We start from the raw sequence: 20,759 nt of genomic DNA, 5'->3' as shown, positions 1-20,759 counted from the left end.
GTCTCTCGATTCTCTGTGTACGGACGCAGAATGGGGCACGCTTGTGAGCGAGTAAGGAATATGCTACTTACCAGTATGCATCTGTTCTTGGCATAGAGGGCTGCAGAGTGGTACATTATGAATAGATCGCCATCTGGTGTTGGGCTCGGATGATTGCACTTTGTTTTTCTCTTGGAGAGTCTTTTGTCTCTTGGTGACTCCTCCCTTGGTTGGTAGTGCGCATGGGCATCGGCTCCATCCTTAGATTGTTTTGCCATAGTAGGGTTAGATGGAGTAGTATAGTAGAATACAGATAAGAGTGCCCATGTAAGTGTATCTAAATAAGATAATGTTGGAACAGACACAGGTTTCCGGGGAGGCTGGGAGGGCATGTACCACTCTGCAGCCCTCTATGCCAAGAACAGATGCATACTGGTAAGTAGCATATTCCGTTCGAGGCATATGGGCTGCAGATGGTACATTATGAATAGACTATACAGCAGTTCTCTCCCTAGCGGTGGTCGCCCGTGTCTGTTGCAACTGTCTGAAACAATGTTTTTAATACTGCTTGTCCCACTCTAGCTTGTTGTGTTGTGTGCACATCTACACAATAGTGTTTTGTGAAGGTGTGCGGTGTAACCCAGGTAGCCGCTTTACATATGTCATCTAGTGGAATGTTTCCCAGAAATGCCATAGATGCTCCTAGTTTACGTGTAGAGTGAGCTCTAGGAGGAACAGTTAATGTTCTCTTTGCCTTTAAATAGCATATTTGAATGCATTTTACAATCCATCTGGCAATGCCCGCTTTGGAGATGGGATTGCCTTTATGTGTGGGAGAAAACGCAACAAATAGCTGTTTTGTCTTTCTGAAAGTTTGTGTTCTTTCTATATAGTACAATATGGCCCTTCTAACATCCAGTGTATGTAGGGCTCTTTCAGCTACTGTTTGTGGTTTTGGAAAGAAAACCGGTAATTCCACTGACTGATTGATGTGGAATGCAGAAATAACCTTCGGTAAGAATTTTGGGTTTGTTCTAAGAACCACTTTATTTTGGTGTAGCTGCATAAATGGTTCTTGAATCGTAAAAGCCTGCAGTCCACTTACTCTTCTAAGTGACGTGATAGCTATGAGGAAGGCTACCTTCCATGTGAGGAACTGTATTTCACACCTATGCATAGGTTCAAATGGTGGCCCCATTAGTCTGGTAAGCACTATGTTGAGATTCCAGACTGGGGAAGGTGGTCTTCTTGGTGGAATGACTCTTTTGAGTCCCTCCATGAAAGCTTTAATTGCTGGTACTTTAAACAGTGACAGATGTTGCCTGTTTTGTAGGTACGCCGCTATGGCTGCGAGATGAACTCTGATAGAGGTATATGCTAAGTTACATTGCTGTAAGTGTAATAAATAGCAAATGATTTGTTTAGTGGATGCGTCCAGAGGGTTGATGTGCTTACTGCTACAGTGTATAGCAAACCTCTTCCATTTTGCTGCATAGCATGCTCTGGTGGTAGGACGTCTTGCTTGTTTAATGATTTCCATGCATTCTGGTGGTAAATCTAAATACCCAAACTCTATGACCTCAGGAGCCAGATCGCTAGGTTCAGTTGTTTGGGATCTGGGTGCATTATTTCTCCATGGTTCTGTGTAAGATGCATGGGTAGTAACCTTAACTTTTGATGTGGTACTTGTGAGAGTTGTAGCAGCGTGGTGAACCACGGCTGTCTTGCCCACGTGGGTGCCACTAGTATCATTGTCATTGAATGTTGCTGCAGTTTCCGAACCAGTAATGGAATTAGTGGTAGAGGAGGGAACGCGTAAGCAAATCTGTTGGACCAATTTATCCACAGTGCATTGCCCTGGGACCTTTGGTGTGGGTACCTGGATGCGAATTCTTTGCATTTTGCGTTCTGATGATTGGCAAACAGATCTATCTCTGGTTGCCCCCACTTTTGGAAGAATGGCTGTAGTATTTGGTCGTGCAGCTCCCATTCGTGTACTTGTTCTGACTGTCTGCTTAGGATGTCTGCTATTTGATTTTGAACTCCTGGTAGGTGTTCCGCTAACAGGTAGATCTTTTGAGGAATGGCCCATCTCCATATGTCCTGTGCTAGTCTGGACAGTTGGAGAGAGTGTGTCCCCCCCTGTTTTTGAATATAATACATTGCAGTCATGTTGTCTGTTCTGATCAGGACTGCTTTGCCTGTTATTTGCATTTGGAAAGCTTTTAGTGCTAGAAATATTGCTAATAGTTCTAGGTAGTTGATGTGCAGTTTCTTTTGCTGCACACTCCACTTCCCTTGTACTGTGTATCTGTCCATATGCGCTCCCCATCCGGAGAGCGATGCGTCCGCTGTTATTATCACTTGTGGAATTGGCTCTAGGAACGACCGTCCCTTGGAAATGTTTTCTGTGTTCCACCACTTCAGAGAGCGATACGTCCGGTCGTTTACCAACACCAGATCTGTAATCTGACCTTGAGCCTGATTCCACTGTGTCGCTAGACACTCTTGTAGTGGGCGCATTTGTAGTCTGGCATGTGGTATTAGCAGTATGCAGGAGGACATCATGCCTAATAGTTGCATAAACACTCGTGCTGGTAGTGAGTGTTGTGGTTGGAATCTTTGTATTAACCCGACCATTGTCTGTACTCTGACTGGGTTGGGGTATGCTATTGCCTTTTCTGTGTCTACTGTAGCCCCCAGGTATTGCTGAATCTGGTTTGGTTGTAGGTGTGATTTTTTGTAGTTGACCGTGAACCCTAGGTGGTGCAGCAATTGAATTGTCTTCTGTGTGTTGTGAAGACATTCTTCCTTTGACTTGGCCTTTATTAGCCAATCGTCCAAGTATGGGAAGACATGCATTTGTTGTCTTCTTAGGTGTGCTGCCACCACAGCTAGGCATTTTGTGAAAACTCTCGGTGCTGTTGTGACACCGAACGGAAGGACTTTGAACTGATAGTGTTGTCCTTCTAACACAAACCTTAGGTATTTTCTGTGGGCTTTGTGAATTGGGATATGAAAGTAAGCGTCTTTTAGATCCAGTGTAGAAAGAAAGTCCCCTTTCTTCAGTAAAGGGAGTACTTGTTGGAGCGTGACCATGTGGAAGTGCTCCGAATTTATGTAAGCATTGAGAGGTCTGAGGTCTAATATTGGTCTTAGGGACCCGTCCTTTTTGGGGATCAGGAAGTATAGAGAGTATACTCCTGTGCCCTGTTGATCTTTTGGGACCTTCTCTATTGCATGCTTTTGTAGAAGTCCTAGTACTTCTTCTCTTAACAATGTCAGATGATCTTGACTCATTGGACGCTGTTTGGGGGGGATGTTTGGTGGGGTAGCTGTGAGTTCTAGGCAATAACCATGTTGGATAATTTGTCTCACCCACTTGTCTGACGTGATGTTTTCCCAGACAGGTAGGAACTGTGATAGACGTCCCCCGACCGGTGTTATGCGGTCTGGGGGGAGTTCTATGAAGTCACTGTTTTGGTGTTGAGGCGTTGCGGTTGTTATTATTTCCGCGGCCTCTTCCCTTATTGTTGTTACCTCTGTAACTGCCTCTTGAATTACCTCTGGGTGATGTTGGTGTGAAAGATGTGGATTGCTGATTCGTTCCTGTGTTCTTTGAGCCCCCTCTATAGGTGGATCTACGAAAGGAACCTCTGTGTGTTGGCTGTTGCAATGCTCCCATTGACTTAGCCGTTTCCGTATCTTTCTTCATTTTTTCTAATGTCTCGTCTGTGCTTGAACCAAACAATGTCTTCTGATCAAATGGTTTGTTCAGTAGGGCTGTTTGTACTTCTTGTTTGAATCCTGAGATTCTAAGCCATGCGTGCCTTCTTAGCATGACACTAGTGTTAATCGACCTTGCTGCAGTGTCTGCTGCGTCTAATGCACATTTAATGGAAGTATTGGTTATTATTTTACCTTCCTGTATTAATTGGTCTGCCTTCTTCTGATGTTCTTTTGGGAGATGTGTGAGAAGTTTCTCTAACTCATCGTAATGTGCCCTGTCGTAACGTGCGAGTAGTGCCTGTGTATTGGCTATACGCCAGCTATTCGCTGCCTGTGATGCTACTCTTTTGCCTGATGCATCTATTAACTTCGACTCTTTATCTGGTGGAGGGGCCTCTCCTGTAGATAATGAGTTTGCTCTTTTACGAGCGTTTGAGACCACCAGCGAGTCTAGAGGTACGTGCCCTCTAATAAATATTGGGTCCTTTGGAGCCGCTTTGTATTTTTTTTCGATTCTTGGGTTTAACACCCTGGCTCTCACAGGGTTTTCGAATATTTCCTCTGTGTGAGTAAGAAGACCCTTCAACATAGGAAGCGTACCTGATGTTCTCTGTGCATTAGGTAGAGTCTCTAACAAGAAATCCTCTATTTGAGGTTCTGTATGCATATCTAGTTTGTGATATTTTGCTGCCCTATTAATGAGCTGCACAAAACCTGTGTTATCATCAGGTGGTGAAGGTTTTGAGGGATATAGCTCTGGTTCGTTGTCCTCATCTGACCCTACCTCATAATTTTCCCATGGATCCTCCTCATCTGGGATAGTTTCGTCATCCCCTTGAGGTTCTCCCTCCCCTAGATCACTGTCTACATCTGACTGAGGTGTAGCTGGTCTTGGTGTGGAAGGTGTAGGGATATTTGGCCTATTGTGAGGAATAGGAGAAGAGGGTGTTACTCTAGGACGAGGAGAAGCAGGAGGAGTTATATTCGTCCCCATTGTTCTCTTTTTCGAAGGAAGAGGTTTATCTTCTGACTGTTCACTCTTTCTCTTCTTCGTGACCACTTTCCCAGTTTGTGGATCAATAAACAAGATCTTTTGTTTGGGATCTGTCTGTTGCTCCTGAATCGGTACCGAGGGTCCTGGTTCCGAGAGGTGCTTTTGTTTTCGATCGTCAGATCTTGTTGTTTTCGACACCGAATGTCTGCTCGATTCCGACTTTCTTGGTATCGAGTGTCTCTTGGGCGATAAGTCATATTTATGTTTCGACATGGAATGTTTCGATACCGGAGTCTCCTTTGTATGTAGCCTCGGTGCCGAAGTCGATGTCGCCCTTTTCTCGGATCCGACATGGTGGGAGTCCGAGTGTTTCGGTATCAGTTTCGGTTTCGTTGCCGGGCCCGAGGGCGGGGCGTCGGAAACTTTTTTCAGCGGTTTGACCGGGCCCGAGGGCGGGGTCGTTACCGCACGGGGTCGGTTTTTCGGTAAGGGGACGTCGTCACTCACGGTTTGTTGCTCGATGAGTTCTTCAACCTCCGACTGGTCCCCTTCCGACCCCGACTGGTCCTCTTCTTCCTCGATTTGTTCGTCACCGAACAGCTCCGGGATCGCTTCCGCCTGCATTCTGGAAACCTCGTGTCTTCGAGCTCGACGATTTCTAATCGTTAGCTTGGAGGAGAATGCTGCGCAGGCTTCGCAGTCCCTGGATTCGTGTTCAGGTGATAGACAGAGGTTGCACACCTCGTGTAGGTCCTTGTGTGGGAACTTAGCACCACACGTTGGACATTTTTTGAATGGAGTCCTTTCCATGGACTCCGGGCTTGACTGCGTCGAGAAAGGCCTCCTGTTCTTCGACGTAGATCCAAGTTTTTCTCTTCTATTTTAAATTTGTAACGCGTCGGAATGGAAATGAACGCGTTCGAATAACAATACCGTTGAATTGGAAAGGGAATACGCGCCGAAAATCACTTTTTTCTGAAGTTGATCTGGAGCGTCTCGATCTTCATCCGAACCCGATGGCGGAAAAAAACAATCTAAGGATGGAGCCGATGCCCATGCGCACTACCAACCAAGGGAGGAGTCACCAAGAGACAAAAGACTCTCCAAGAGAAAAACAAAGTGCAATCATCCGAGCCCAACACCAGATGGCGATCTATTCATAATGTACCATCTGCAGCCCATATGCCTCGAACAGACAATTTCTAGTGACGGCCGCTTCCAGCTAATCCACTTTCACTTTCTGCACCAAACCTACTATATGCCTCTGAGATTGGCCAGGTTCCATCCGACCAAGCGTTTGGATCGTCCCAGCTGCGGCCTGCACCCTTCCGATTTTTTCCACATGACATAGACCTGTGGTCAGCTCCAGGGTAAATGGACGGATGTGATAGACACCTTATGTAAAGTTACTGGGCTGAACATTGCACGATCCACCCACCATTGTTTGTTGGGCACCCATGTGTTGCCCAAAGGGAATAAGATACAAATGCAATATCGATTTGCATTGTTGGGGTTAGTTTTGGCAAAACGGCGCACAGCTATTCAGTGGATGCAGGTGTCCGGCCAGATTCTATGCATTGGGAGCGGGACTTGATGGAGTGGGAGGTAGCAGAGGAAAAAAGAATGAAAATGATCCTTGTGGATGAACATTTGCCTGATTACTTGGATGATTGTACTAAAGAAACAACGTTCACAAGGAACTCACTTAGAACTTAGAATAATGGATAAACGGCAATTTAATTAATTGCCCTGTCTGATAAAAAACTGAATACTGGTGATTCAATCATTATATCTTACACTGACAAGCTCACTTGAACAACCCAATGGTTATAGCCTATTTCCTTGAACAGGCAATTTATTTCTACAAAAATCAGCAATTTATATACATTTCATATAAAAACATCAAATTAGACACTGAAACCAATTTTTGAAAAACATTTACATAACCCCAAGTGTAGTGACCGTAACCATATTTACAGTGAAAATTTGTGACATATTCAAAAAACAAGGTTATCAGTACAAACAAAAAGAAGAAAAGGACACTATATAAAATGAGACAATTTTGTTTGTTGTGTGTCTCCTTAGTCTATTTCGTCGACGGCGTTTCGACCCTCTCTAGATACCGGGTCTCATCAGGACTGTTTATCTGGGGACAGTACTTGCACATGAAGCAAGGAATCCAACGATTATAGGGCTCGTATTTTATCTCGAGCCAGTGGAATTGATTACCCTCAGTTAAGACGATTACTCCGCTGGATACTAGATGTATTTGCGGCGTGCAATTTACTTCTTGCTAATCCAAGAAAGAGGGAGAGAGAATACTCGATCCTACTTTGTTTCCGATCAAAACACTCGACCACTCAATGGTGGAACGAGACAGGAAGCGTATTCGCCGATCAGCTGCAGCAACAATTAGTTTGCGAGCCTCTAGGCTATAACCATTGGGTTGTTCAAGTGAGCTTGTCAGTGTAAGATATAATGATTGAATCACAGTAATATACAGAAGAGATCACCAGTATACAGTTTTTTTATCAGACAGGGCAATTAATTAAATTGCCGTATATCCATTATTCTAAGTTTTAAGTGAGTTCCTTGTGAACGTTGTTTCTTTAGTACAACTGTACTTACCCAGTTTGCAAGGACATATGGGTTGCTCTTGTTTTGTTAAATACTTGGAGGATTGGGCATCAATGTGCAGGGATTTGACAGTGGGTGCGCGGGAAGGGACTGAAACGGCCATTCTGGACTCACGGGAGTAGTGGCTTTGCAACCTAAATGAGCCATGAGGGTTCATACAGTGTTAAGAGTCATTATATGTCACCATTGTTTTTATAGGCAAATTTTAACTTGCAAGTAAGCATCGCCTACTTTGCAACAGGAGCATTAACAAAGGCTTGCTTAACCAAAATATCCTCTTTTTTCCGGTCTCTTTTGGGTGACAAGGACTCTTGTCAGTGAGTCTAAGAATATGGTTGGCCTAGGTTGCTTGGAATCTTTGCAGGACCTCACCTACCACGGTGTAATCAGGGGTCTTAATATACTTAAGCCAGGGGTCTGTGTTTTCTACTAGTGAGGCAAGGAGCCAGGATAAGATGGCAGCTGACATCTATGCTGTAACTCATGCAGGTGGTGGTGATGCCGTGCTTTTCGCAAGGATCTAATGTGACGTTGGTTTCATTAAGGAATGTGCCAGACTCCATCTGCGACCTTGGCTGAAGCTCTTAACTGCACGTTCGAGAGACTAACGTATCAGGTTTTCATGGGGTGGCTACTTATAACTCAGTCTGACAGGTCTGCAAAGGTGTCCTGGTGGGCTTCCTTGAGTTTCAAGTAGTCCTGTGGCCCTGGTAAATAAACACAAGAGGGACCCTGAGAAAGCCAGTTCAAAGGGAACATCCCACCAGGGAAAAAGACATACAGAAAGTGATGCAACTTGGCACAAAGTCCTTATAAATATGGGACCAGGTGAAGGAACTAACACCAGGTTAAAGAGAATGAAGAATGCCAAAGGGAGTAACACAGTCTGGGGGTAAGGCAAGGAAAGTGGCACAAGCGGGAATAGTGCCAGAGAAAGAACCCGGTTCCAATCTTAGGACCAAGTGGGAACTAGTAAAGCAAAATTAGACACAGACCGAATGCGGAGGGAGAAGTGAGAGAATGGAAGATATTTTTATGAAGGTTTTAGGCAGGAGCCGAATAATATTGAGGCACTGAGATCTCTTTAGTATCCACAGGGTAACACCTAATCCTATACAAAAAATCAAAAAAGAGAATAATAAAATATCGAATAATGAAAAATAAATAAAAAAAAGATTCAGTTGTCCTATGGCCCTGGCCCTTGGAGCATAGACATATGTTGCACTGATGTCAGAAGTAAGATGGGATGTTTTACTATCTGCATTGGTTGTTCTCTGAATGCATTCTCATCCTTCCTGCTCCATTGATTTGCAGGTATTCGTTGGCAAAGATCTGTGGGTTCCTTCTTAGAGGGTTGCACATTGTTCCAGAATAAGTTCCCCTTTCCTATCTTGTCTTCTTCTCCCATCAGTTCCACGGATCACCTATCACCTTTGATGGTCCATGAGGTCTCCATCTCTACTTGTCTATATTATAGACTTATAGCCCACCGTAGAGGGCTATACAGGCTATTAAAGGCCCTCTCCAGCGTTAAAGGCCCCAAAGGCGAGGGCCTTTAACAAGGGAGAGGGACTTTAATAGCCGGTATAGCCCAGCTCCGAAGGGCTATAAGGCTATTAGAACATTCTGCCACTAGAGGGCAGAATGTTCTAACAAAAAAGAACAAAGCCTTATCGGAGCGTGAGGGGATTGGAATCCACTCAGGGCTCTAGAAGCCTTTGTTCACAGCCAGAGCTGTGAACAAAGAAACATTGGAATGTTGGAGCTCCAGGCTTATACCAGCCATTATAAGCCCAGAGCACTCCATTGTTTTCAATGGAGCTCCCAACATTCCAATGTTCTAATAGCCGGTGTAACCCAGCTACGAAGGGCTATAAGCCTATTAGAACATTCTGCCACTAGAGGGCAGATTATATACCAAAAAAACAGAGCCTTATGGGAGCAGGCTCCCTGAAGCATTTGTTAAAGAAACATTGGAATGTTGGAGCTCCAGGTTTATACCAGCCATTATAAGCCCAGAGCACTCCATTGTTTTCAATGGAGCTCCCAACATTCCAATGTTCTAATAACCATTACAGGCGTTTCCCAGGGGGTACAACCTATACCTGGAAATTTTCTCTAGGTGCCTCTATTCTGGTCCACAGGACAGTTGACTTAAGTTCCAGATGGTTCAGCGAGCCACACCTTCGTCAGTAAGATAAGCAGGCATTCGCAGGTCATGAGCTCAAATCACAGGAAGGCTGACTTACCTTTTGATAACTCCACACCATTGTGTTGGGTTATTTCACCTGTTATGTACAGCACTCAAGAAATGGCAGACGTGCGGTAGGAAGACTAGATGTAAAATGCAAGTTACTATTATAATAGCTACTATAGTCTCCCGCTTTAAACATTTGAAAGAGTGAACGTCATGTCGTCTGACGTTGTATTACCTTTGGCAGTTTTTTCATCAAAAACAACAGGTTTTTTTCTTGTGATACGGTAGGAAGATTTGGTACTGATGCCTGGATCCTTCTTTTAATTGTAAGGTTTTGTCCTCCTTACAATAGGTTACATGCGTTTGTTCTTCCAACCATGTATCCTTCTTCTTCTGAGGAAGAATTGCTACTTACTCTTGATTTTCAGAGGGTCATGTTGATATACTTGGAACACCCAACGTCTTTCAGGCAAACAAAGAGCTAGTTAGTACCATTTGTGGCTTCTGGCCAGGTTACAAACCTTATGTTACTTGAAGTAGAGTTTATCTGTTAAATATCGATCTAGTTTATTGTTTGCCTCAGTTTTAAGGAGGTGTAACACAGTATTGCGCTCATGTTATCGACCTACGGATACACTGAGACTGTAAAATCGATTCCCAAACTATTGTAGTGGCAGAGTTACTAATAGTAAATCTGCACTTACCGTGATGATATTTTAGGAATCGATATTGTTATCACGTTGTATCCGAAGAGCGATATTTCTGGAGTTCATACTGTGATATACAACCAAGTTGAGCTTATTGTAGCGGTGGAAGGTCAGTGAGCTTAAGAGTAAGGCAGCCATCCTTGCTGAAGACTATGGTGTTTTGCAGGGTGACTACTTTAGTATATTCAATTGTAGTGTTGGACAGTGCACTGCCACTTAAATTATAGGTTGCTGCCTATTTTCCGTGCTCCTAGGTGTCACCCACTACTCTCGAGTGACTGTGTAATAAACCAGTCTGCAGAACATTAAATTTAGCTCTGTCTCCCAGGGCATCGGGATGTGCTGATTGACCAGCTAGAGTTGCATATAATGATGCCCTGGGAGACAGAGCTAAATTTAATGTTCTGCAGACTGGTACTTTAGTATATTCTCATAAGTTTGTACACCATTTATCCACTCAGTTTAGTAAACACTGGTCTCCTCTGTTTGTAACTATAGCTTGGCCGGAGTAAGGTTATCGGAAGCCTGGCCAAAGTGGCATTTGCTATCCTCACTTGGAATAGAAGTCCTATTTGAAACGTCTCGTAGCACTCTGGTGTCACAAGACACTGCTGTCATAGGTGGAAGCCTAGCATTGCCCTCCTGTAGTAAGTGCCCTGTACCATAGTCCTTTAGACAGTGACATCTTTTTTAATCTGGAACACATTCACTGGGAATATTACATTTGGAAGGAGCAACAGGGGGCCCTTCCTTGATGGCGGATCCACCTCATCTTGCAAGGACAGGGGCAGTGGGGCATATGAGTAGGAGTAATAGCGATCATCAGTAAAAAATCTCAGCATTTCCAAGAGCATGATCTGCATATAACCAGTCCCAAAATGTTTAAAAGGTTTCACTTTGGGCTAAAAATAACCCTCCACAAGGTGGCTGAGTTCCTCTTTAAAGTAATAGCTGTTCGACAAGAACCCGTACAACAACAAGACCCCCCCCCCCCCCTCATCCTTTTGCCTCTTTGAGAGATAAACCATTTAAGGTCCTTGCCTAAACAGGTTATTTGGTCTGTCACCCGCTCTGCTAAAGTCCTATTTCAGACATACTGGACCCTCATGTCCTTTCCCTCTTGTTGCCCCAGTGTGTGTCAGCTGATGATTGGGTATGAGTACTGAAAACCCCCCAACATGCACTACAAGCTCAATAAAAGGCAATCATTTCCTATTTCAATATAAACCTCGACTAAGTGAGATAATCTGGTGCTGTTTCAGACCTCCACTGATCTGCTATTGACTAGCACCAATCCTACGGACACAAATGTAGCGGTCTTCCTCCCTTCCTTTCTTGCGCACCACTCTTACATCCAAGTGAAAATGTCTTGAGAGTACCCTGGATTGATCTCACTGATCCATCTTCGAAAGAATCTCATTGCTCTGTCCCACAAAGAAATCTTCTATGGTGGCAGAAGCACCTCATGCTTGAGACAACACCCACTTTGCTACATCTCACACCACCTGCAGAATGTTTATCTAAATACTGAGGTCAATAATATAATCCTGCTCATATATCAACTCCATAGTATTCACAAACAACTATTGTCAAAACAAGCATATATGGGAAGGTATGGATTCACTATTCTTAGCTCCACCTCTACTTACCTTTATGATATCGAGGTCGTTGCTATAATGAGGTCATTATAAATCTACATCGATATTTCAACTACTCATTGTGGTTGGACACCAATGTGCCTTACCTCAAGTTCATTTCTCTGATTATCCTTGGGCATATATATGTTCTTTACAAATATTTCATTTAACACATATGATTAACGTTTTGGTGCTGCTATATAAAATATTATTGTATATTTTTATATAACAACTTAGTGGCAATAACACGGTTTTTTTCTCTTTCAGGTTAAGTGAAGTGTCCCATCCTGTTCAGATATTTTTGGATGAAAGGTTACCACCGCCTGTCTAATGTCATTTCACACCCAAATGAAGTCTCCACCAATAGCGACGGGTCTCACACAGAGGATATACTGCATTGCACAATGAGGTAGCACCATCCCTGACTTTCTCTTTGATTGGCTAAAGCACTGTGACTCTCGAGGCTGGTCTGAAGTGGTAGAAGGACTCACTGCGAATTACATTCTGAGTACAGTTCTACATTCAGAGAGGAATCGGAGTGCACAGGTCCAGTCTTTATTGGAGAAGGACTCTGTAGTAGGTGGAGGAGAAGCTGCCCCCAGATTTTGCTTGAATTTGGATGAGGAGTGGTGCCTCCCTTCACCACCACAATGAGCAGCCCACTGTCGCCTACGGATTACGACAGCCTGGAGATTCAGCAGCAGTACAATGACATCAACAACCGCTGGGAGCTGGCGGACCAGGACTGGGACAATGAGAACAGCTCGGCTCGCCTCTTTGAGCGCTCCCGCATCAAGGCGCTGGCGGGTGAGTACCAAATCTTTGAGGTCGCGCCCAATTCAAAGGTCACACACAATTCTTATGGGCCTGGGGCTAATAAACAAGCAAAAGAAAAGAAACAGGGACAAAAAGACCAAAGGTAACATCCCAAGCCATAGGGGAATTACATATTTTCAGATTAAATGCTGGAGGTAATATCATGGGCTGAAGGGTGAAAGGGACAGACACAACTAGAGTAAAAAAGTAGGGATAATATCAGGAACCAAGGGGGGAGGATTTCTCAAGATGTTGGCACAGGGCAGCGCAGCGAGTCACCTTGTTGCACTGCCCTGCGTCAAAGGGAAAGGGCAGAAAGGAACCGTATCTATGGCATACGGTGCATTACTGTCCGTTCCCCCTGCGCTCTTTCGGCACCCTAGCGCCAACGCAGCCATCCTTGCACTATGGTGCAAGGGTGTCTGCGTTGCATGCAGGATTATCTTTGTGCAGGAAGGGGCACCTTCCTGCACAAAAACAATCCTGGGAGGCTTTTCCTCTATCTATGTGTGCTGCAGAATGCAGTACACATAGAGAAAAAACAATGGGGCGAAATACTGATATTTCTCCTCGTTTTCCTCAGGTTTAAAAAGTCTTGTAAATCTGGGGATGTGTCAAAATCTATGGGTGTTGCGCGGAAACACCAACCGCAACCCCCAAGGCACGCCTCCCTAGCGCGGAGTGAGGTAACTCAGCGATTTGCAGTGCTTTGCCTTATTCCACACTTATGAGGCCATTCAAAGCCTTGCAAAGTGGCCTTGCGTGGCTTCATAAATATTATTTTGTGGTTTGCTCCACCGTTGAGTCACAGAAAGTGATGCAGCGTGGCACAAGGTCCTTATAAGTATGGGTCCAGGTGAAGGAACTAACACCAGGTTAAAGAGCATGAAGAATGCCAAAGGGAGTAACACAGTCTGGGGGTAGGGCAAGGAAAGTGGCACAAGCTGGAGTAGTGCCAGAGGAAGAACCCGGTTCCAATCTTAGGATCAAGTGGGAACTAATAAAGCAAAATTAGACACGGAGCAAATGCCGAGGGAGAAGTGAGAGAATGGAAGATATTTTTATGAAGGTTTTAGGCAGGAACCGAAAAATATTGAGGCACTGAGATCTCTTTAGTATCCACAGGGTAACACCTAATCCTATACAAAACATCACAATAAATAAATAATACATTTCTGGTACTGACTGAATTATCCTCACTTGATAGTGGTAGCAGGTGTCATTAGTAGAAGATTCAAAGCAGAAATTATTTGATTTTTGTGATTTTTAAAGCACCGCGTATTGCGAAAGAGTCAACGTGGCACTGCATGCAGTTCCAGCAGGAAAAAAGCTGTGACTATACACGCCTTCAAAATGTTTATGGTAACATGTATGACAATTTTTGACATATTCATGATCCTGTGGGACAGTCTCTTCGTTGTTCTGTAACTCCTTTGCTTAGTGTTTGTCACAAAGCTATCTTCATTACATTGCAAAGGCTAGTGTCTCCATGCAGTAGAGGCCCCTCAAACTGGCTTTACGTAGAGTATGAATTCCCCTCTTATCTGCATGAGTACCTTCGCGCCACCGGTGAGCGTCACGCCTTACCACCTGATCTCATGCCAGCCCCTTTTGCAAGCAGCAATCCCATAGTACATCTTTTAAAAACATTTTTTCTCCAGGCTCCTTGAAACAATTCAGTTTGAATTCCTCTCTGTATGCAAATATACTCGCTTACTTTGGTTTAAAGGGCTGACCAAAGAAATAAGCAACTCCCTATCATGGTAAAGAGGGTTAGACGAGACTCAGCAGGCTGTATAATGACGCCCTGGGTTGGATATGTGACATTCAGACAAATCAGTATGTAATGTTTTGCATATGTGTGCCTTCAGTGAGTCCAGGCAACAGGGACCGCTCTTTAAACTACCTACCCCATTGCTTTGCAGTTAACGTAGCCCTTGATTTTCCAACTGATTGTCCTTTCAAAATTGAATCCGAATTGCAGTATACCCATAAGATAGCATTTCATTTTCTTTAAGTGCATCAGGGAAGCAGAGTCTTAAGGGGGATTGGTGATCTGAATATATTTGAAAAATACGCATGGCTTCTTCGGTGCAGCGCCATTAGACTTCAGAAGCCCATAGATTAGGTACAGGCAGAATTGAATCCGCACGGATTCAGTGAACATGGTCCAAAAATGACACCTTGTAAGACAATCGTTCAGTTTGATTGAGATGCCCGCAAGACATTTAAAATTGTGGGAGCCAAGAATGGCCCCAGGTGCATGCATCAGGTCATGGCGAGGAGATTCGACCAGGAGGATACTATCTGTAGCCATCACACGCATTCTGCCAGCAAAGACAAGAACCACTCCAGGACGCTGGACCAAAAGAGTACAAGGCGCCTAAGATGTTAATCTTTGAAAAATGGTGGACTCTTCTGAAAACATGTAGCCATGTTGGTGCTGCCTCACTTATAAACGTTGGATTAGTAAGTTTGAAAACTTGACGATTTAATTGTCTGCCTATCTGTCTAGTAGCTTGCCCAGAAAGGCCGAACCCATGTTAGGTCAAAAGTTGATCATATTATTGCCTCCAGTGTACGTTTCTTCAAATTGAACAACATATGGCATTCACCATACGAGTTGGAACAGCTGCCTTGTCGAAAAAAGGCATTATTAAGGGGCAGCTAGAGGCTATGGGGATATGAGCTATGACATACATAGCTACATTGAAGCCTTTATCGGCTGCAAACATGCCAGGAAATCATTCAGTGACACAGGAGCTCCCAAAAAACCTGTATTGCAGACAGTAGTAGGCAGAGATGAATTGGGAATTTTATTTGGTATTTTAATCATATATGTTTGTAATCTCGCAAGAAAAGAAAAGGTTGGAATCGCAAACGTTCTTTTGAGTTTGCGGTGGGTTCTGTAAGGGTTTAATCTAATGCATTGCAATACAAAACAGGATTAGTTATTTGATGCCAAGAGAGATGTGGCTGAATGTAGGCTGACTTAGCAAAGAAAATGTTCTCTTTGTATCTAGACTGCAGAAGAGTTGGTTATCCAAAATGAAATGGATTAGAAATGTCCTCCATTATTTTTTACATACGCGGGCAAAGAACTTTTCTTCCATCAGCTGAAAAGTAACATAGATCGAAAGCTTATTTTTTACTTGACTTAAAAGGGCAACTTCATAAGCGGTAGCAGCAGTTTGTTTTGATATTCAACAAATGCTTTAACATCGGCGGAAGTCGTAAAAAGTACTTATTGTAAAGTTTTATACTATGCTAGCGAAACCACAGTGGTATCAGTGAGCTTTACATCAAACAAGATGGAAGTGAGAGGAAAATCAATTCACTGTCCATGTGAGGGGTATAGACACACACTATGCATTGTCCAACGGATAGAACATAACAACATGCCATTCAGTAAGCAGAAACAAGGGCAAAGAGAAGAAAAGAAGAGAAGTTGAGAGTGAGAAGGTAAGCAAGAGAAGAGTGAAAAGACCACTTGAGGAAGAGGTGTGTCTGGAGCAGTTCAATAGTAGAGCTGCATACATTACATTTAAAAAGATGTGCAAAGAAGAAGGGGTTTAGGATGATACCGAAGACAAAGATGGTGGGTTGAAATTATACTTTGGTAGAAGAGAATTGAAAGTTAAACATAGCACACCTGAAAAAGGTTGTTTAATTGCTTGTTTAGACCTGAATATTTGATGTTTCCAGTTTGCAGGTGACTTGACTTCGGAGGCCTCCAGAGCACTCAAATGTTAAGAAGACCCTCTGGGTAGGCAGGAGTATCTTGTGAAACAGGCATACCTGTTGATTCTTGCTTCCCAGGCGAGGGAGCAGAATTCCTTCAGCACTGCAGTGACGTTGCATCATCCTGAGTCAGCAAGGCTGGCATGTAGCAGCTTGCAGACAGAAAGGCCTTGAGATGCGGGTGCCCACCGTCCCTCTTGGAGGTGCACACGTTTAATATACTCCTCAATTAGAACTACTACTGCAGAGCAGAAGCCAAAATAGGGTAGAAGAGAGCAGATATTCTGAGTAGGTGAATGTGAATTCCCTTTTAGCCAACTATTTGACACACGAGTGGAGGATGGGGTAGGACACAAGCAGGAATCCTTGGGATCTAGTATGGTATACGGCGTTGGAGGAGGGGGGAGACTGTTGATGAAAAGTTAGCATGTTCAGTCCTGATGGAATTTGTTGGAGTGTTTTGAGTGAGTTGTGAAAAAAATGTTGTTTCACAGATTTGCATACAAGCTTTCGATTCCCATGCAAATGTTGTGGGCCATCCAGAACGGAACTCTTTATTTTAGAGATTGTTTGTCTTTGTGGGTTGGGTTCCTAAAGTAGACTTTCGCCTCATCTTTCTATTGAAAAATGCAGACCCCAAAGGTCGCCATCCTTCAAGATTTCGAGTGGCTGCAGGTATGTAGTTTGCATGAAGAATAGGTAACAGACACTATAGTCCAAAATGTAGGGAACGCTGTCCAATATCTATGCCGCAGACTTGGCAGTGTGTTAATTTGCTTCCAGAAATGCCAGGAAAATGAGTTTTGTACCTAGAAAAAAAGATGAACACTTTGTCGTAAAGAAACAACTCTGCCTGGTGCTTTGTTTAGTGTGGCAGACTGGATGTGAATTCTCCGGATGCAACCGTGACTTTGGTGTTGGTGCATTGTATGCGCTAAAGGCTCCCATGACAGGGACAGCTTAAGGATCTTGGGGGCCTAGGGCCAAATGTATTTAGAGGGCCCTGTTCGGAACAGCTTTCAATTTATGATCCAGTTTCAGCTCTTTCATGCCCTTTGGCTAGGTCACTGACAGTGCACAGGCACTTTGGCCAACATTCTAAACATGTTTGTTTAAATTCAGGGATAGTGACGTGTTTTCAATATTGTAAGACAGCAGCACCTCACTAATATTACTGCAAATAATCCTTGTGACCCCTCCCATTTCTCATAAGTGAGGTCCTGTTTTACTCTAAAGGAAACTTTTTTTATGGATGTTGCATTAAACGTAAGCACAACATTTTTGGGCAAAATGTCTATAATAGAATCTCATACATCACCTACAATAAAAATACTGTATTTAAAACAATCTCTTGAAGAATTATTCAAGGTCATCAGGACAAGACTCTGCATGACAAAGCCGACTCTATCAGCGCGCACCCTGGAAGGCTGAGGCCCTGGGCCCTGGGCCAGAGCCACTTTGATCATGCCTTAAAACATCTCTGTCCCGCGATTTTGCATCTGACAGCACCAGACTTTAGAAAAGCAGCGACTCTTGGACGAAAGTGTTGAAGTAAACAAGGAGAAAGATTGATTGACAGTAGTCTGAAGGGTTTTTACTTGCTAGCTGTTTAGCGAGTTAGATGACAGTGCAATTTTCAATATTGTTGCCTTGGATTTGAGCACAATTTTTTTTAAGGAGTGCAGTGAAACCAATATTTTTTAGTAAAACTAGAGTTGAAGGTCCTCCAACCGAATAGAATGTACTCGCTGGAAGTCACTTATAGAATATGAAGGGCAATTCTGTGCCCACATTTGCGTGATTCGGACCAATACAGGGGGTCCCCTCCGAGGTACTGTTTCCATATTTGGAGGCAGCCTCTAGCATGCCTGAACTACCCCATGAGGCATATTTAAGCAGTACCAAGAACATAAAGGGCAAGTTGATGCATAATTGAGCAGCGCTCTAATGGTACTAGCTGCGCGCTGTAGTATTTAGGCATCACCTACCTTTATACTGACTGCCCAATGACGCATGCATAGCTGCCAAGGTTTCGGATTGCTATGTGTGACGTTTTCATAATTTTTGGGAAATTATGAGTGACATTTCAACGACTATGAGTGACACATTCTTGCGAGTAAAATCAAGCAATGAAAACAAGGGTACCAATATCAGAAATTACACTGATTTGAGCATCACAACCGTGCCACCAAAAACAAATTTTCATAGCATAGCAAGTCAGTGCAACAGTAGGAGATCATGATGCACACCATAACAAACACGTTTTCAGGTTGTCCTCATATGCTATAATACATGTTTTGCATGTCAGATTCTGCCCATTTAAGCTTACAGCAGGATTTTATTTTCTTCAGAAAAATCAGCAGTCCAGCCCGGCCACTTAGCCTGACAAGCCCACAAACAGAAAACAACAAAAATCACCCCACACTCTGACCTGCCATCTTGAGATCTGACTGCACTATGGCAGAACGTTAACTAAAGAGATAGCTGCAACCTCATCTCAGAGGCAAATCGCCATGGTTTCATCTGTACCCTGCATGCACTGACAAAAAGCTTGAGTACAGTTTAGGCTTCATTGAAGCCACGGGGCGGCGGCTCTAGGCTCATGGCGGCCCTGGGCAGGGAGCGTAGGTAGGGGGCCCCGGAAGACGGAAGAGGGGGTCTGGGCGGGGCAAGGCGCAGAGGCCAGTGAAGAGGGGGGGGGGGGTTAGGGTGTTTGGAAGTGGAACAGAGCCGGAGGCCACCAAATCCCTGCCAGGGGCCGCCACAAAAATTTGTATCCATCCTCAGAGGATTATTATATTAAGGATATATATTGGCGTGGTGGCCCCTGGGGTTTGGTGGCCCTGTGCAGGTGCACAACTTGCACATGCCTAAGGCCGCCGCTGGTCCAGCTCCAAATTATCTATGGATTCTGCCACACTGTGGCCAGACTGGATACAACCTCTTCCCCACTCCAGGGCACAGGCTTCCCCACTGTGTAGTTCCGGGGTCAAGAGCTGCAACCGGCTGCTGTGCTGTCAATGCTTGAATATCTGCTGCAATTGTGTAGTGCACATGCACTTTGCAGTTGCAAACTAACTCTGTCCAGCACCGGGCAACCTAACGGAGCTCTGGCCTCTGTCACCCGAGATTTGCTTTGGCAGGCAGGATTCGGCTGGCATGGGTTCCCCCCCCCCACCACTGCTTCCCGACATTATCCAGACGTGGCCCTTTCTGCTTGGGAGTCCCGGTCAGAACCAAAATTAAAGGCCACCGAGAACTGATGCAGGGTCTAGTCAGGTATACTAAATGTATCCAATTAAATCACAGAGTAGTCAGCCAAGCAATGAGAGCTGCAAAGGTCAATTCACAGTGATTATTGGTGTTCAAAAATGAAAAATACTATCAAATTACCTAGTTGAGACTTCTGGCACAGAGATCAAATGAGTATTGTCGGGACCAGCGTTATGAGAGGCTGTATGCAGGCAAAATGTTCTCCGGCAGCCGCACCTGGTCCCGACTCTGAGTTACGCAGCATGATCCTTACAGGATGTAGGCACCAACCACAGTCTGTCCAGCTGCCTCGGCTGGAGGTACTCACTTGAGAGGCAGCAGGCACAAACCAAATACTGCTGGCGGTGCAAGCACCGGCGAGCTCACTCTTGCCAGAATAAAAAATTTAGAACAAGTCAAAACTGGTGCACATTTCTGCGCCTGCGTGCAGCACCGTGTCCTACTTATAATTTGAGTCTCAGGTCTCTGCCGGCATTGCTGGGCGAAATAAACATTGGAGCCAGAGCATAATTTACAAAATGGCAGCCCTGTGTTATTAGCGGTGCTCGCACTTGATTTAAATTGCCCACAACTGCGGCAGTGAACTTTGCGTGTTGTTGCTCCTGCCTGTCCATCCTGTCCCAGGACGTGAGGTCATATCCGTCGATCAGATCATCCCCCCCCAAAGCGCCACAACTAACGCAACGACTGCTGAGGGCAGGCCTCGCCTGGGTCTCGGTAATTGGGCGGTCAGAGTCAGTGACTCTCTATGACAGCCCACTGTGCAGGCACTGGCAGCAGGGCAGATTGTAATATTTGTAGCACTGAATCTGAGAGCACAGATTTAACGGTTTACTAACTGCGCCGCTGCTGGCCGCAAGTGAAGTCTGCTGCCTGCGGCCAGGGGTGCACACAGGTGTGTCTGAGCGCCTGCGCGCACTAGCACCTGGCGTAGCAGGCAGCCAATTTGAGCGCTGTAACAAGAGTGCGGTCAGTGGCAAAAATGCGTGTCAATGCATTTCAGTGTGGTGATGCGAGAACACCACACTGAAATGTGTTAGCCTCACACC

General features: G+C 44.6%; 1 protein-coding gene across 2 annotated transcripts in view; it reads left to right on the top strand.

Annotated features, from left to right (window-relative positions):
• Positions 1 to 20,759, top strand: part of SPTBN2 (spectrin beta, non-erythrocytic 2) — a 994,900-nt gene that overhangs the window by 214,354 nt on the left and 759,787 nt on the right. For both annotated transcript variants that reach the window (XM_086938557.1, XM_086938558.1), the window contains exon 2: positions 12,148 to 12,687. In XM_086938557.1, the coding sequence (XP_086794683.1) occupies positions 12,531 to 12,687 (157 nt within the window). In that variant the 5' untranslated portion in view covers positions 12,148 to 12,530. The remainder of the gene's footprint in view (positions 1 to 12,147; positions 12,688 to 20,759) is intronic.

This window comes from Lissotriton vulgaris, chromosome 9 (assembly GCF_964263255.1).
Source record: "Lissotriton vulgaris chromosome 9, aLisVul1.2, whole genome shotgun sequence".
Lineage (NCBI taxonomy): Eukaryota > Metazoa > Chordata > Amphibia > Caudata > Salamandridae > Lissotriton > Lissotriton vulgaris.
This window is presented reverse-complemented; position numbering and strand designations above follow the sequence as displayed.